Here is a 16,841-nt window from a genome sequence, read left to right on the forward strand (position 1 = left end):
GGGTCCTAATAGGTACTTGACTAGTAAATTTATTTTATCTATAAGAAAATTAGTAATCTATTTTTTGGATACTTTCTTTTTCCTTCTTTCAAAAAACATTATCTATCCTAATGGATACTTATCCAACCGGAAAAACTGATAAGAACTAGAACCGAAAAATAAATTCTGGTCCTAGGTATATGTGGAACTGCACCCTTGACACTAGTATTTTTTTGCTCATAGCCCAACAATCAACTGACATATGGCACGGATGATATAAGTAATAGAGTGAAAACTTCTCTCTCTCCCCTGCTCATATTTCTTCTGCCCGACAAATTTTAATTTTAAGATTTCAAATTTTGAAAAGAGTCATGGAGCCCACATGGATTATCATATTGAAAATCGAACACCAAAGCCTTCTAGATTTTATTAAAGAATAATGCTAAAGTGACCTCAAGATTCAACCTCACATCGCACACCTTGACGTGAATGTGAATGAGAACCATAAACCATTTTCCTTGAGATACGGGTGAAAATGCATTTATGGTTCCAACCTTTACGTTGTGTGATATGCAACATGAGGTCCAATCTTGAGGTCACTCCAACACGACACTTTATTAAAAACTTGTGGCTAGGAAAAGAAAAAAAAAGGTTTTTTCGAGCTTGATCCAAGGTGTTGAAAACAAATAGTTGTCAAGCATTCAAATTTAAAAATAAAATTCAACAATAAAAAATTATTATTTTTTATTATTTACAATTCATTGAATTTTGTCCCTTACAACACTGTGATATTGGATCACATTTTTGAATTTCACAAGGTGACCTAATGAAGAAATTTCGTTTTTTCACCTTGGGCAAGTGAGAGAAATTCTCTCTCTAATTGCTAAGATCATCTGTGCCATATGTGAAGAGCGGGTTTTGGGCTGTGAGCAAAAAATCGCCCCCCTCTACACCCCTATTAATTTTTCCTCATAATGAGGTGTCCTCACGTTGAAGTATTCCTTCCAAATTAAATTACCACCAAAAACAGAACTTTATTCCTTATAGATAGAAAGAAATCAAGAAACCTTTCAGAGTACCAATGGTGGTTACAGACACATGACACACAAAACTAAGTACATTCAACCAGTAATAAGAAAATTCAAGATCCCTGTAACAACATCACAGAGTTGCCTAACAATGGCAGTTCCACTTAAAAGGTTTGGTGGTAATGGGAGTTGACTGTATTTATCGAATTGCTCGACACAATAATTTATGGAAGGAAGAATGTCATTAGCAACAATACCCTTAGCTCCATCATAAAGTCCTGCATCGACATTACTTTGGACCCCAGTGAAATCATCTCTAGCATCATAAAATCTCACAGCACAACCTTCCAACAATTCCTTAAGCGAACCATCTGTAGTATTCTTCGAAGACTCGTAAGTGTCATCATGCAACAGTGTAGCATCGGTCTCGGCACAAGTGATGGCGATCTTCGCTAGGCCTCGAACATCTACACTTTTGCTCTTAGGATCCGATTTGAGACATTCGGAGCAAATGACAGGTTCTACTGTTTTACTGCACACCCTATCGATTAAAGTATCGTCGCAACTCACAAACAAGGAAGGCTGATTAGAGAAGAAGACAAGAAAGTATGGAAGAATAATAAGAGAGAATAAACAAGTGAAGGAAACCATTTTTTTTTTTTTCTAAGTAGATACAGAAGTGATGAAGAATCAAGGTTATTGTATATATAACAAAAGTATTATTTAGAGAAATTAATGGTCTTTAACACTTACCTTTTGTGTGTTTAAAATTGGAGTACATAAGGAAATAGTGCTAGGCTGGCTTTTAACTCAAATTTAGGAAAAAAAAACTTGGAAGGAAAGTATTAGAGAAAAGACTTACGTGACTAATTTAGGGAAAAAGCTTTGAAGCGGGTAGCCCGCTTCAAAATTTCAGTAGAAGCCCCTTCTTTGGATTACACATGGCGTATCATGGAGAAATACATATCAAAAACCACGTGTCATGTTGTGAAGAGGATTCTATCGAATTTTGAAGCAGGTTACCCGCTCCAAAGTCGGACCCGGGTTTTGTTAACATGTGCACAAGTTAACTGCATTAACTACACGTTTGAAATAAGCATATGAGGGTATTTTTGGTAAGTAAAATATTTTTTACACCTTTTTTTAAAGCACACTAAGGGGGTATTTGTTTTGGATTCTAGAATATGATTCTCACTCATAATCGGATTCTAGAATCCAATGTATTGTTTGGTTCGGATAATCAACCTGATTTTTTCATGATTAGGAGTTAAAAACATGGATAATCGAAAATAACTGGCAAGTTGTTTCTCATTATTTTCATAGAATATCCACTTATAACAATCTTAAAATACATCTTACAATAATAATAACAAATATTATCAAAATAATAATGATAATAATAAAATTATTATTATTATTTTAAAGATAATGATATAAATAATATAATAATATAATAAATAATAACTAATAACTAACAATAATAGCAATATGGTTATAAATACAATTATAATTAAGGAAAGTAGTAGTACTAGTAACAAAAGCAACAATCATAATAATAATAACTAATATTAATATATAATTATATAAATAATTATAATATTAATAACATCAACAATAATAAAATAATAATAATAATAATAATAATTTTTAAAATAAAAATACAAAATCATTATAATTTTATAGGTAATCTTAATCTTAACATGTTCCTTAACATACAATTCACTTGAAAAATAAAAGAAAATGATTTAAACATCATATTTTTCGACTCTTTTCAAAATATTTGATTTTTTTCTTTTAAAGAAAAAATCTATTATCTTCAATCTCTAGAACATATATTTTTACTCACATTTTCAATCTCAAGAAGTGTAATTAGGTAATTATTTTTCAGTAGATCAATTTTCAAAAGTAGTGTTAGCCAAACGGGATTTTGAATTCTAGAAATCAGTTTGTATAATCTGATTTTGACAATTCATAATCAAAATCAAGAATCGAGATTTACAATCCGAACCAAACACCCCATAAATTTCAAAGGTGAATTTAATGCACCTTAATGTGTGCCTTTAGGGCACATGTTACCCCTAATTTATTAAGATTTCAACTCTTAATCTTAATTTACTAAGTGTCATTGGGTCCACATGGATTGTCACATTGGCAATCCATCACCACAAACCTCTAGATTACATGGAAAAACTCATTTAAAAAAAAAAATTTGGACTTGATTCCAAGGTTTTGAAAACAAAAAGTCACCTACCACCGAATTCCCAAATTTAAAATTAAAAAAGTAATGATTTTCTGACTTTCCCACATGGCATACTCAAAATACTATCTAACGTGGCATGTGCTAGAACCGTAGATCTTTTTGCCTCAGGAAACACACTTGCACATATTTATAGAGATGTGCAAATGTGTATCCCAATGCAAAAAAATCTATGATTCTAGCAAATGCCACATCAGGAGAGCATTTTGAGTATGCCACGTGAGGGAGTTAGATTATCACGACTCAAATTAAAATTCAACATTGAAAAGTAGTTTTTATTTATTTATTAAGTTGTTAAAATATTTGCTCCATATCCCTACAGCATCTAATAATGTTTTTTGATGTCACAACATGGTATCGTCAAGAAAGTTTCCTTACTAAATTTGTAAAGAAAGTGTTTTTCAATATTTTTTTCTACCCAATATCGCAAATCATATACCAAGGTATTTGTGAATCAATTATTGTGGTTTGCTAATATTTTTTTATTTGGGTTCGACAGCCAACATTAAGAGGCCAAAGTTGGGAGTCAAAATTTGACTTACATAGGTTAAAAGTTTCGGATTGGGCTGATGTTTTGTAAGGATGATTTCCTCACAAAAAATCAGCTCCATCCGAAACTTTTAACTTATATAGGAAAATTTTTGGCTCTCTAACGTTGATTATCCAACGGAGCCATATATAAATGTCATTGTTATTTATGTGTAATGATTTTCTGACGCCCCCCCTCTGACTCACGGCCTCCTCACAAAATCATAGATCACTTGCCTCGAGATATGCATAATCATTAATCTTTTTCTTGTGTATTGTGAGGCAAATGATCTATGGTCCTCTTATGGGAGTATCATATTATCACGACTCTTATTTTATTTTAGTGTAATGATTTTGTAACTCAATGTAGACACCCCATTTTTGCATCTGTCTAATTCGACAATTCGTCATCCGGTTACTATGAATTCCTAATGATGATCGTAAAGAACTCGAAAGCTTGTGAGTACTATCCTTGATTCCCTCCATTTTCAATCTTTTCATCTCCTCTACTCGTTACGACTCGACATAGAAATTTATGCACAATTAGGATCGCTACACCTTACACCCGATTTAGCAAGCATGTATGATAAGATCCCAATTATTCGATTTTGGGACCGTAATTGCATTAAGATTACCATTGCATAAATGTTAGTTCCTTTAAATAATTGCAAAATTATTTTATTTATCCAAATTAATAAAGCTAATGATATATTAGTGTTAATTGTAGCGTACGTGGAAGCCAACAAATCGCGAAACAATTACGGTTACAATACACGAGTCGAAGGGAAGTTTCCAGAAAAATCTCGGTCGATTTGGGCGCCACGTCACGCGCCGCGGCTAGGCATGACCGCGCCGCGGTCATTTCGAGGAATTTATCCTCGAGATTTTTACAGAAGCTTCTAGAAGCTTCGGTGGTTGTAACTGATTGGGTAGTTCGAAGCAAATCATCCGAAAAGTTGACCCGATTACCCGAATACAAATGTTATAAATTGGGGGCTCTTCTCTTCTTCTCTTGTTCCATAAGTTTTGATTTTTTCTTCTTTTAATTTTCTGTAATTTTTCCTTTTGGTGAGATCTTGAGTGTAGTGAGAACATCAAGAGTAAGCCATTGGCTCTATTGTAACTCTTTTGAGAGATCCATTCAAGAAGGAATCAAGTTGCATCTTCATCTTCTTCTCCCATCTTCTCTTTGCTTTTTAGTATTGTTGCAATATGATCCTTGCGATGATCGACTAGATCCTCTTTAGAGAGATCAATGATGCCGAAGCAAGTTTATCCCTCTAATGTAGTTTTAATTCCTTATTTTTTACATGTTTACTATTCTAGAAATTCTACTTTGATTAGATGATCTACTTATATTTTTGATTCAAACTTTGATAGCCATTACTTAGATAAGCTCAAGAACGGCTATGCTTTGTGAAGAATCTGAATATAAGCTAGGCAATCTCAATTAAATCTGAATTTTCATGAATGTCTCTTGGTTACCTTTAATATTAAACCGCTCCACCTTCCGATCCATGAGCAATGACTTGCTACATGGATTGAGATATTCTTGGAATTGATCTACATTATGGATAGTTTGCAAAACTGATTTGATTTCTCTAAACCTCCTTTCTTATATCTTCAATCTCTACTTCTGTTTTTATTTCAAATTGCAAGTTAATTTCCATTTGATTTGTGCAACAAATCTGTTTTGTTTTTAAGAAAAATCTGTTTTCCAATTCTTTTGGACTTCTAACCGAATGAATCTTTGAATCTTCATGTCCCTGTGGAACGAATTCGACTTGCCCAAAGTCTTAATCACATCTTAATCTCTGCATTTATATTGCAAGCTTTACAATCGATCAAAATGGCGCCGCTGCGGGGGACAGCGAGTTGATTCATTCTTCAATTCGGAAAGTATCCGAAACAGTTTCCGAAACAGAATCGAATGTGTTTTGCTTGAAACAGAAGCCAAATGAACAGAAAAAAAATTGAAAAAAATTTCATTACAATCCTCAGGATATCAGAAACTATTTCCAATTTGAAAAATCGATTTTCATCAAAATTTTACCGCGCCGCGGTTGCTCCTTGGTGCGCCGCGGTAACGTGGCAACATTTTCTTCTGATTTTTGTTGGACAAGTTTCTGACATCATGGACATTGTAATGGTCATATTGGTTTTTTTTTCTTAGTATTCTGATTTGAATAATTTTGTTCTGTTCAGGTGAAGGACTTGACGGAAGTCGACGGAAATTGACGGAAGGCGACACGTGGAATTTTTATCCACTACATTGGTTCCATCACCAAGAAGATCAGCAAATTCAAATTTTCTCTGCATTTTTATTTTTCTTAGAAAACAACTTGTATTAGGAACTTGAACTTGTATTAATTTTTAATTTCATCCGAGAGGGCTCGGATTGTAATAGATTTAGGGACGGACGATAGTGGGACGAAACTATCTCAGCCCCTCGGGTTCGTACACCAAGTTTGGTGTTGGTGGCCCGAGTCGACTCAACTCGATCATCCCCCGTCTAGAACGGGAGGTAAATTTCGAACACTCACGCATCACTCGCTAGTGAGTTTCTGTATTGCTTTTGAGTGACTAATCTATACACATTGGATTGCACATAGTAACAAGGGCACCCTTACGAGGATGGCACCATAAGATAAGAATCGGAGTTCATTACCGATATCTTGCCCTTCTAGGAAAATCAAATTCACAGCAAATAATTAATTAAAATTTGATTAGACTGGACTCTAGGTTCCATCGAGCTCATTAAGCAAAGCTAATCAAAAGTTGCACCAATTGCACTTCTTGATCGTGAACAGTGCCTAGCGCAATCTTGCCCTGTAGTTCTACGTGAATTCAGGGGATAGACTACGTCTATTCAAGACGAGAGGTGATCTAAGAGTGCCCTTGCTCAGCATTGTGCGCCACCTCTCCTCTGGAGATTAAACTGGCTGTTCCGATTTCAGAGATTTGGGTTGGAGGCTTTGATTAATCCTTTGAACCAGTTAGGAGCTGTCTAGTAATAGGCACCCAGTTCTCACGTGTGAATTTCTCCCTCCTATTGTGTGCAATTTGGTAGTGTATGTTAGGTAGGAGATCGCAGAAAAATCCAATTGTATTTGATCCGGAGATCACAAGGTCTCACCCTCTACCTAAGGTTAGAAGAGAAAGCAACACCGTTTTCACTCCACCAGTCCCAGAAATGGATCCACATCCACTTCCACCTCATCACATCCATGAGGATCAACGAACGCTCAATGAGTTGTTCGCACCTATTACTGCCAACCCTCCATCATGTATAATTCTACCTGCTGCTAACGTGGCACAATTTGAAATTCGGGCAGCCACCATCAATATGCTGCCCAAATTCCACGGTTTCGAAAGCGAACAACCGTACAATCACCTCAATAAATTCTTGACCTTATGCCAGACATTCAAAAATGGTCACCTCGATGATGAGAATGTCAAGCTTAGGTTATTCCCTCTTTCCCTCGAAGACCATGCTGCGGCTTGGTTAAATTCCTTGTCCTCCAACTCTATCACTACATGGGATGAGTTGTCGAGAAAATTCATGGCCAAATTCTTCCCTATGGCGAAGACGGAACAATTCAAAAATGCCATTCGGAACTTCAAGGGAAGACCGGATGAAGAATTCTCCCAGACTTGGGAAAGGTTCAATGACCTTCTTGTCAAATGTCCACATCATGGGATAGACAAAGCCCAATTAGTTAATTTCTTTTACCGAGGTCTCCCAACAGCCCAGCGTATTCTTCTCGAGTCTATGCATCAGGGTAAATTCATGAATCAAACTCCTAATCAAGCTTATGAATTCTTAGTCGAATTGGCTGAGAATGCTCGAAATTGGAGCACAAACATAGGAGATTTTGATAGAGGAGATTTAGGAGTCAAGAAGCCGGGCATGTATGAGGTTAAGTCTGATCCTGAACTTAAGAGTGTCATGAATAGCCTTGTGAGTAGCTTACAAAGTCTCAATAAGAAGTTTGACGCTTTCAGTGTCAAAACCAACTTTCAAGAAGCCACTCCAATTCTACAAGTTGCCACAGAGACATTTTCATCATGTCAGCTGTGTGAGAATTTCAATCATTCTACAGAGAATTGTCCCACCTTGACTCTCTCGCAGTCAGAGCAAGCCAATGCTGTTGGAAATTACAGCACGTATAGGAAACCCACTCCTAACTCCTATAGTCAGACGTACCATCCCGATAATAGGTTTCACCCCAATTTCTCCTATCGACAAAGTGAACCTATCCAATCAGGAGGTCCTCCAGGGTTTCAGAAAAATTTCAATCGTCAAACTCATGCCAATGCGAACCTATCTTTGGTTCCGCAGCCATCCTATTCTTCACCTCAAAATTCTGATCAACGGGCGATCGTTGTCGACCCTATGACCAATTACTCTCCTCCTGTTGCTCAACCAAACTCAGCATTGGAATCAATGATGGCTGAGATCTTAAAGCAACAACAGCAACTCATACATCAACAAATCCAAACTACCCAGAACCAGTCTCAGACCAACCAGGTCACTGCACAAGCAATAAAAAATTTAGAGGTTCAGATGGGTCAGTTAGCTTCATCCATAGGAGAGAAAAACAAAGGCCAGTTTCCTAGTCAAACTGTACCTAATCCAGCAGGAACTGTTCCAAGAGGACAGTATGAAATCAATAGTTAGGCAGGTCCCTCTAATTCTGTCCAAGCCGTCCACACCTTACGATCTGGCAAATTGGTGGACAATAAAGTAGAAATGCCTGAGGAGGTTCTATCCAAAGAAACAACCTCTAGTGCACCTTCCACAGAAAAAGAAGACCAATCTAAGGAAACACCTCCTCCTCTCGAGAGTCGAGTGATCATTCCCAAAGCTCCATTCCCTCATAGACTTCTAGACAACAAAAAGGGAAAACAATTGGAAGGAATCTTAGAAGTATTCAAAAATGTTCAAATAAATATTCCCTTCCTTGACGCAATTCGTCAAATTCCCTCGTATGCCAAATTTCTCAAGGATCTCACCACAGTGAAGCGAAAAACTCCTGTGCCAAGAGAGGCTGTGATGACAGCCCAGTCTTCCTGTCTGATTTAGCAGACAATTGTTCCTAAATTCAAGGACCCAGGCTGTCCTACAATTTCTGTGCACATTGGAGAAACGATGATTGAGAAATGTCTATTAGATCTTGGGGCTAGTGTGAATCTTCTTCTTCCTTTCTCAGTCTACCAGCAATTAGGTTTAGGTGAACTTAAACCTACGGATATCACTCTGAGTCTAGCAGATAGATCGGTGAAGATTCCCAAGGGAATAGTGGAGGATGTGATTATCAAGGTGAAGGATTTCTACTTTCCTGCCGACTTCGTAGTTCTTGACACTGAACCTGTCATTAACCCAAATTCTCATGTGCCAGTTATCTTAGGAAGACCTTTCTTAGCCACTTCCGATGCAGTCATCAAGTGTCGCAATGGTATCATGACCCTATCATTTGGGGACATGAAGGTCAAAATGAATGTCTTCCAAAATAAGTTTCAATCTACTGACATGGATGATTTGGAAGAAATCAACATGATCGACACCCTAGTCAGTAGCACTTTTGAGGAAGCAGAGAACAAGAATCCTCTAGAAGAGTATTTTGGCCAATTCGACCTTGAGTTCGATACTGAGAAATCCATTAGGGAGGTGAACTCTCTTCTTGAATCTGTCCCTATGATGGATTGGCAGCCAAAAATTCAGAGTCTGTCCTTTCTCTCGTCATCTCCAATAGTGGAAGAAATTCCAAAGCTCGAGTTAAAGCAATTGCCTGATACGCTGAAATACGCATTTTTGGGTAATGCTGAAACTTTTCCTGTCATTATCTCCCCCTCTAGAAAAATCACAAGAAAATCGGTTACTTGACGTTCTGCGCGAAAATCGAGAAGCTATTGGGTGGACCATAGCTGATATCAAAGGCATCAGTCCTTCTGTGGTCATGCATCAAATTCATCTTGAGGAAAATTTCAAACCATCGAGAGAACCACAGAGGCGACTCAATCCGGTGTTACAAGAGGTCGTCCGAAAAGAAGTCATCAAACTTTTAGATGCGGGTATTATATACCCCATCTCGGATAGTAAATGGGTTAGTCCAGTTCAGGTTGTCCCTAAAAAGTCAGGTGTCACAGTTGTGACAAATCAGGATAACGAACTTATACCTACTCGAGTTCAAACCGGATGGAGAGTTTGTATAGACTACCGAAAATTGAATACGATGACACGTAAGGATCACTTCCCTCTTCCATTCATCGATCAGATGCTAGAACGTTTAGCCGGTCATGCCTATTATTATTTTCTTGATGGATATTCGGGATACAACCAAATCCCAATTGCTCCTGAAGATCAAGAAAAGACAACGTTTACTTGTCCATTTGGGACCTTCGCTTATCGACGTATGCCCTTTGGGCTATGTAATGCTCCTGCCACCTTTCAAAGGTGCATGTTGAGTATATTTTCTGATATGGTCGAAGACTTTCTTGAAGTCTTCATGGACGATTTTTCTGTATTTGGGTCGAGTTTTGATGACTGTTTGAATCATTTAAAGCTAGTTTTGAAAAGATGTCGAGAGAAGCACCTTGTGCTAAATTGGGAGAAGTGTCATTTCATGGTCACTTCTGGGATAGTTCTAGGGCACATTATTTCCCACAAAGGAATTGAGGTAGATAAAGCCAAAGTCGATCTCATCGCAAATCTCCCTCCACCTAGAACTGTGAAAGAAGTTCGTTCGTTCCTAGGGCATGCAGGGTTTTATAGAAGGTTCATTAAAGACTTCGGAAAAATTTCAAAACCCCTGTGTGATTTGTTAGCCAAAGACATTTCTTTCGAGTTTTCTACTGCTTGTTTATCCGCCTTTGAGAAACTAAAAACTGAGTTGACCTCAGCACCTATTATCCAACCACCCAATTGGGATCTCCCATTTGAGGTGATGTGATGCATCCGATTACGCTATAGGTGCTGTATTGGGGCAACGAGTTGACAAACTCCCCCATGTCATCCAGTATGCCAGCAAGACGCTTAATGATGCCCAGCTCAATTATTCCACCACGGAAAAGGAACTACTAGCAGTAGTTTTTTGCCTTAGATAAATTCCGTTCCTATCTTATAGGGTCCAAAGTAGTCATTTTCACTGACCACGCAGCGCTGAAATACCTTCTTGCCAAGAAGGATGCAAAAGCGAGGTTGATACGATGGATCCTTCTTCTTCAAGAGTTTGATCTCGAAATTCGAGACAAAAAGGGATGCGAGAATGTGGTTGCAGACCACCTATCTAGGCTAGTAGTTGAAACTCTCTCTAACTCTCTTCCGATTTCTGAAAATTTTCCTGACGAGCAAATCATGGCAGTTTCTATTTCTGACACACCTTGGTACGCTGACATTGTCAACTACTTGGTGACAGGTCAAACTCCCACCTCTTGGAGTAAACAAAATCGTCTGCGTTTCCTCGCCCAAGCCAAATGGTTTTTCTGGGATGATCCATATTTATTTAAATACTGCCCAGACCAGATAATTCGTCGGTGTGTTGATGAGAGAGAACAAAGTGGTATTCTCGAGTTCTGCCACAATCATGCTTGTGGTGGGCATTTTGGAGGAAAGAAAACAGCAGCTAAAATTCTTCAGTGTGGTTTTTATTGGCCCACAATCTTTCGTGACGCTCATCTCTTTGCTAAATCTTGTGATAGATGTCAACGTCTAGGTAAAATCAGTCAAAGAAATGAGATGCCCCAACAACCAATTTTGATCATCGAAATCTTCAATGTTTGGGGCATTGACTTCATGGGTCCCTTCCCCATTTCACATGGATTCCAATACATTTTAGTCGCAGTCGACTACGTGTCGAAATGGGTTGAAGCCACAGCTTGTCGAACGAATGATCATAAGGTTGTTGTTCAATTTCTCAAAAACACAGTGTTTGCCCGATTTGGTACCCCTCGTGCTATCATTAGTGATGGAGGGAAACATTTCTGTAACCGAGTTTTCGAAAGTTTGATGCGCAAATATTCAATCACTCATAAGGTAGCTACTCCGTATCACCCACAAACCAGTGGGCAGGTCGAAATTTCTAATCGTGAGATCAAAATCATTCTTGAAAAAACCGTCAATCCGACTCGTAAAGATTGGTCCTTACGATTATCTGATGCCTTGTGGGCCTACAGAACAGCATTCAAAACTCCGATAGGAATGTCCCCTTATCGGTTAATCTTTGGTAGAGCCTGTCATTTGCCAGTCGAACTTGAGCATCGAGCTTATTGGGCGATCAAACATTTAAATTTTGATCTAGCGAAGGCCGGTGAGCTTAGAAAACTCCAACTCACTGAGTTGGAAGAATTAAGGAATGATGCTTACGATAGCGCAAAACTTTACAAAGATCGAACGAAAATCTGGCATGATAGGCACATTCAGAGAAAATCTTTCCACGTAGGCCAGAAAGTGCTTTTGTATAACTCTCGCCTTCATTTATTTCCAGGGAAATTAAAGTCTCGTTGGACTGGACCATTTTTGATTCACAATATTCACCCTCATGGAAACATCGAGGTACTCAACCCAGCCAATGGAAATATTTTCCAAGTCAATGGCCAAAGGCTGAAGCCATTTCAGACTCTCCCTCATTCATCGGAAATATTCATTTTTGAGTAATCCTGTGTACCAGGATTAGCTCCAGTTCCATGTCTGGCTGAAGACATTAAACTTAGCGCTATTTCGGGAGGCAACCCTTGATTTGTGTGCTTATTTTGTCAATTTTTTTCCACATTTACTCACCTTCTAAAAAAGTTTAAATCATCTCAAAAAAAAAAAAAATTTCGGACCACTTATTTTGGCATACTTTTTATGTGGCGTGCTTCTTAGCTTCTACATCCTATGCGGAACACTTCTGTTGGTTGTACCTACAACTTTTGCTACGTAATGACATCCGTTTTCAGGTGTACTCTAAACCTCTACTCTTTAATCATTGAGGACAATGCTAAATTTAGGTTTGGGGGTGTGGGATAGCACATTTTAATTTTTGTACATTGTTTTCGGTACATTTTCAAAAATACCTTCATCAAAATTTTTATATGTACTGTCATCATACGAATTTTTAAAACCAGGCTCATGTCCAATTTGTTTATAAATTCTTATTCCTCAAAACAAGATATTTTGAAAAACAAAATTCACGCCACTTCTGATTGTAGTGAAAAAGTTATTTTGGATTAAGAGTTGTCTTCTTCACTGTCTAGAATGAGAGGGAAAGCTTGAAAAATAATGAACTTTGACCTCCTTGTCCTTTGGTTGGCTGAATAGAAGAAAAACAGAACTGTAGTTGATATTTTGGGAGACAGCAACCATAGGATTAGACTGGGTACCTTGAAAAGGGCTACCTGCTTTTTGGAAAAAAATATCAGAAAAATGATAAAGCGTGAAAAAGGTTGAAAAAAAAGCAGAAAGATGTGAAGTTAGAACTGAAAAAGTGCAAATTGTAAAAAGAGTCCAATGGGACCAAAATAGTTCAGTAGGGTGAAAGCCGTCAATGGTAAAAAACGTGAGTACACTGGAATATCACAGATAAAGCCCCTTAGAGGTATTAAAGTGAACATCCATACTTCTCACAATCCCAGACAGGAGGCTCAGTTTCGAGTTAGAATTTAGGCAGACCATACATTTTAATAGTTAAGAAGGGAAACCTTGTTCCGAAAAATTTATGTTACAATCAGAAAAATTTGTGCACACACTCAATATTTCTGAAAATGAGGAATAAAAAGAATTTTTACTCAAATAGACCTTTGACTGGATTCTGAAATTGGTGTGATGGCATTATATACAATAATTTTGAAGTTGTTATCTTTTAAAATGTTAGAATTTTGTGGGTATATTCGCTGCAAACCCTCACGAGTCAAACTCGTCCACTAGGGGTAACCTAGGGGTTTAAGGGCTTACTGCATAAGCTAAATGCAGTCGGGAACCTCACGAAAGAGGAGTTGTTTACATTTAAGTTTTGCTCGGGACTAGCAAAATTGAGGTTTGGGGGTGTGATAAGATCCCAATTATTCGATTTTGGGACCGTAATTGCATTAAGATTACCATTGCATAAATGTTAGTTCCTTTAAATAATTGCAAAATTATTTTATTTATCCAAATTAATAAAGCTAATGATATATTAGTGTTAATTGTAGCGCACGTGGAAGCAACAAATCGCGAAACAATTACGGTTACAATACACGAGTCGAAGGGAAGTTTCCAGAAAAATCTCGGTCGATTTGGGCGCCACGTCACCGCGCCGCGACTAGGCATGACCGCGCCGCGGTCATTTCGAGGAATTTATCCTCGAGATTTTTACAGAAGCTTCTAGAAACTTCGGTGGTTGTAACTGATTGGGTAGTTCGAAGCAAATCATCCGAAAAGTTGACCCGATTACCCGAATACAAATGTTATAAATTGGGGGCTCTTCTCTTCTTCTCTTGTTCCATAAGTTTTGATTTTTCTTCTTTTAATTTTCTGTATTTTTCCTTTTGGTGAGATCTTGAGTGTAGTGAGAACATCAAGAGTAAGCCATTGGCTCTATTGTAACTCTTTTGAGAGATCCATTCAAGAAGGAATCAAGTTGCATCTTCATCTTCTTCTCCCATCTTTTCTTTGCTTTTTAGTATTGTTGCAATATGATCCTTGCGATGATCGCTAGATCCTCTTTAGAGAGATCAATGATGCCGAAGCAAGTTTATCCCTCTAATGTAGTTTTAATTCCTTATTTTGCTTACATGTTTACTATTCTAGAAATTCTACTTTGATTAGATGATCTACTTATATTTTTGATTCAAACTTTGATAGCCATTACTTAGATAAGCTCAAGAACGGCTATGCTTTGTGAAGAATCTGAATATAAGCTAGGCAATCTCAATTAAATCTGAATTTTCATGAATGTCTCTTGGTTACCTTTAATAATTAAACCGCTCCACCTTCCGATCCATGAGCAATGACTTGCTACATGGATTGAGATATTCTTGGAATTGATCTACATTATGGATAGTTTGCAAAAGCTGATTTGATTTCTCTAAACCTCCTTTCTTATATCTTCAATCTCTACTTTCTGTTTTTATTTCAAATTGCAAGTTAATTTCCATTTGATTTGTGCAACAAATCTGTTTTGTTTTTAAGAAAAATCTGTTTTCCAATTCTGTTTTGGACTTCTAACCGAATGAATCTTTGAATCTTCATTGTCCCTGTGGAACGAATTCGACTTGCCCAAAGTCTTAATTCACATCTTAATCTCTGCATTTATATTGCAAGCTTTACAATCGATCAATGTACATTTAGGTTCGCTACACAGTTCAATAACGTAGAGACCTCGCTACGTTAAGAAAACATAACTTTGAAACTTAGAAATAATCACGTCGGGACTGAAAAGAAACTTCATGCAAGAATTCGTAAAAATCTATAAAAATCGACAAAATGACAAAAATACCCTTCATGAATTTCGGACCTCCAAAAGACCTCGAAAGTACCTCCATTGCACTCAGAACATGATTTCGAGTCTAACGAGATCCATACCTCCATTGCACTCAGAACATGATTTCGAGTCTAACGAGATCCAAACCGACGAAAACAGAGAAATTTAGGAAAAATCATAAAAATGACCGAAATGCCCCTCAACTTTCAACTTTAACATAGAGATCCCGATCGTTAGGAAAATATAATAAAAATTGAAATCCAATTAAAAATCCAATTTAACTAAAAATTAAACAATTCAAATTCAAACAATTAAAACTAAAAATAAAACTCAAATTAAAAATTAAACAATTCAAATTCAAACGATTGAAATTAATAATTAAACAATTAAAATTAAAATCAAGCAACAATTAAACAATTAAAATTAAAATCAAATAAAATTAAATAATTAAACATTTAAAATTAAAATCAAATAACCGATCAAATTGAAATCAAAATGCAATCAATAAATTAAATCCAATTAAGAAATTTTCAAATTAAAATCGATCAACCAAAATAAAATTTTCAATTAATCAACTCATTCAAAATTCAAAATAAAAATCAAACTTAAATAAAATTACATAATCAACTAAAATGAAAAATCAAATTAAAACTTAAATCAAAACGTCGACGAAACCCAATTAGAATAAAAACTAGATTTACCGATCGCCATTCGTTAATGGTGGAGTACTAATGCGTTATCAGTAACGGGGGCGCCCCACCATCATTTTATAAAAAGAAATTAAAAGCAAAAAAGAAAGAGAGACACGTTGAAAAAGGAAGCGAAAAAAATTAGAAAGTTTTTTATATAAAAAAAAGGTTGGATTCTCCTTCGTCTTTCTTGGGACCACACCCTCAACACCATTCTCCTCTTCGGCTAAACATGGCCCTCTCCACGTCTTCTTCTCTTTGGGCTGCAAAACAGGTCGCTCTCTCCTTGTTCATCTTCTCTTATTCTCTTCTTCAATAATAGGGCTCTCACCTCTTCGGAAAAACACAACTTCTCTGGACGTCTTTTCTTCCAACAAGTTGGACCCTTCTTCGTTTTGGAGTTTGCTGCATTCTTCTCTATGACTGCAACTTGTTGAACTCGTCTTCTTCCCAACGTCATTCTCTCTCTGCCCAGCCGACTTCCTCCACATCCTCTCTCACTCTCACAACCTCTTACTGCCTCCTTTCTCTTCCCCATTAAACCTACAACTCACACAACCTCTTGTTGCCCGCTCCATCATCTCCATAAACCTGCAACAACTTTCAACCCAGACTCCTCTCTCTCACGTTCAGCACAGCCCCTATAACATTTCACATCTTTTTGTTAACCCACTGCAACGCTCCCTTCTCTATCTCCATCTCCTAACAGTCCCCTTACTGCCCAACGTCCCTCTCAGCCTCTAGCTTCACTTACACCTTCTCCTGAACTCTCTTTTTCTTCTACATTGTTGCAACAACCCTCCTCAGTCATCTCTCTATCACGCCCCTTTACACCATCCAATCCCCTTCAATTCATTGTCGCAACACAGCCCCTTCTTCACATTCTTCCTCTTCAACCACGTCCCAACACAGTCATACT

At 37.3% G+C, this 16,841-nt stretch overlaps 1 protein-coding gene across 1 annotated transcript; it reads right to left on the reverse strand.

Moving 5' to 3' along the window:
• Window positions 1–1,100: 1,100 nt before the first annotated feature.
• LOC147390440 (pectinesterase inhibitor-like) lies at window positions 1,101–16,460 on the reverse strand. The gene is made up of 2 exons (XM_086457875.1): window positions 16,254–16,460; window positions 1,101–1,589 (listed from the first exon to the last, which is right to left on the reverse strand). Exons 1-2 carry the CDS (start codon window positions 16,458–16,460, stop codon window positions 1,101–1,103), a joined length of 696 nt encoding a protein of 231 aa, XP_086314001.1.
• Between the last annotated feature and the right edge of the window lie 381 nt (window positions 16,461–16,841).

Source organism: Akebia trifoliata, chromosome 11 (assembly GCF_017979445.1).
Source record: "Akebia trifoliata isolate Shusen 1 chromosome 11, ASM1797944v1, whole genome shotgun sequence".
Classification (NCBI taxonomy): Eukaryota; Viridiplantae; Streptophyta; class Magnoliopsida; order Ranunculales; family Lardizabalaceae; genus Akebia; species Akebia trifoliata.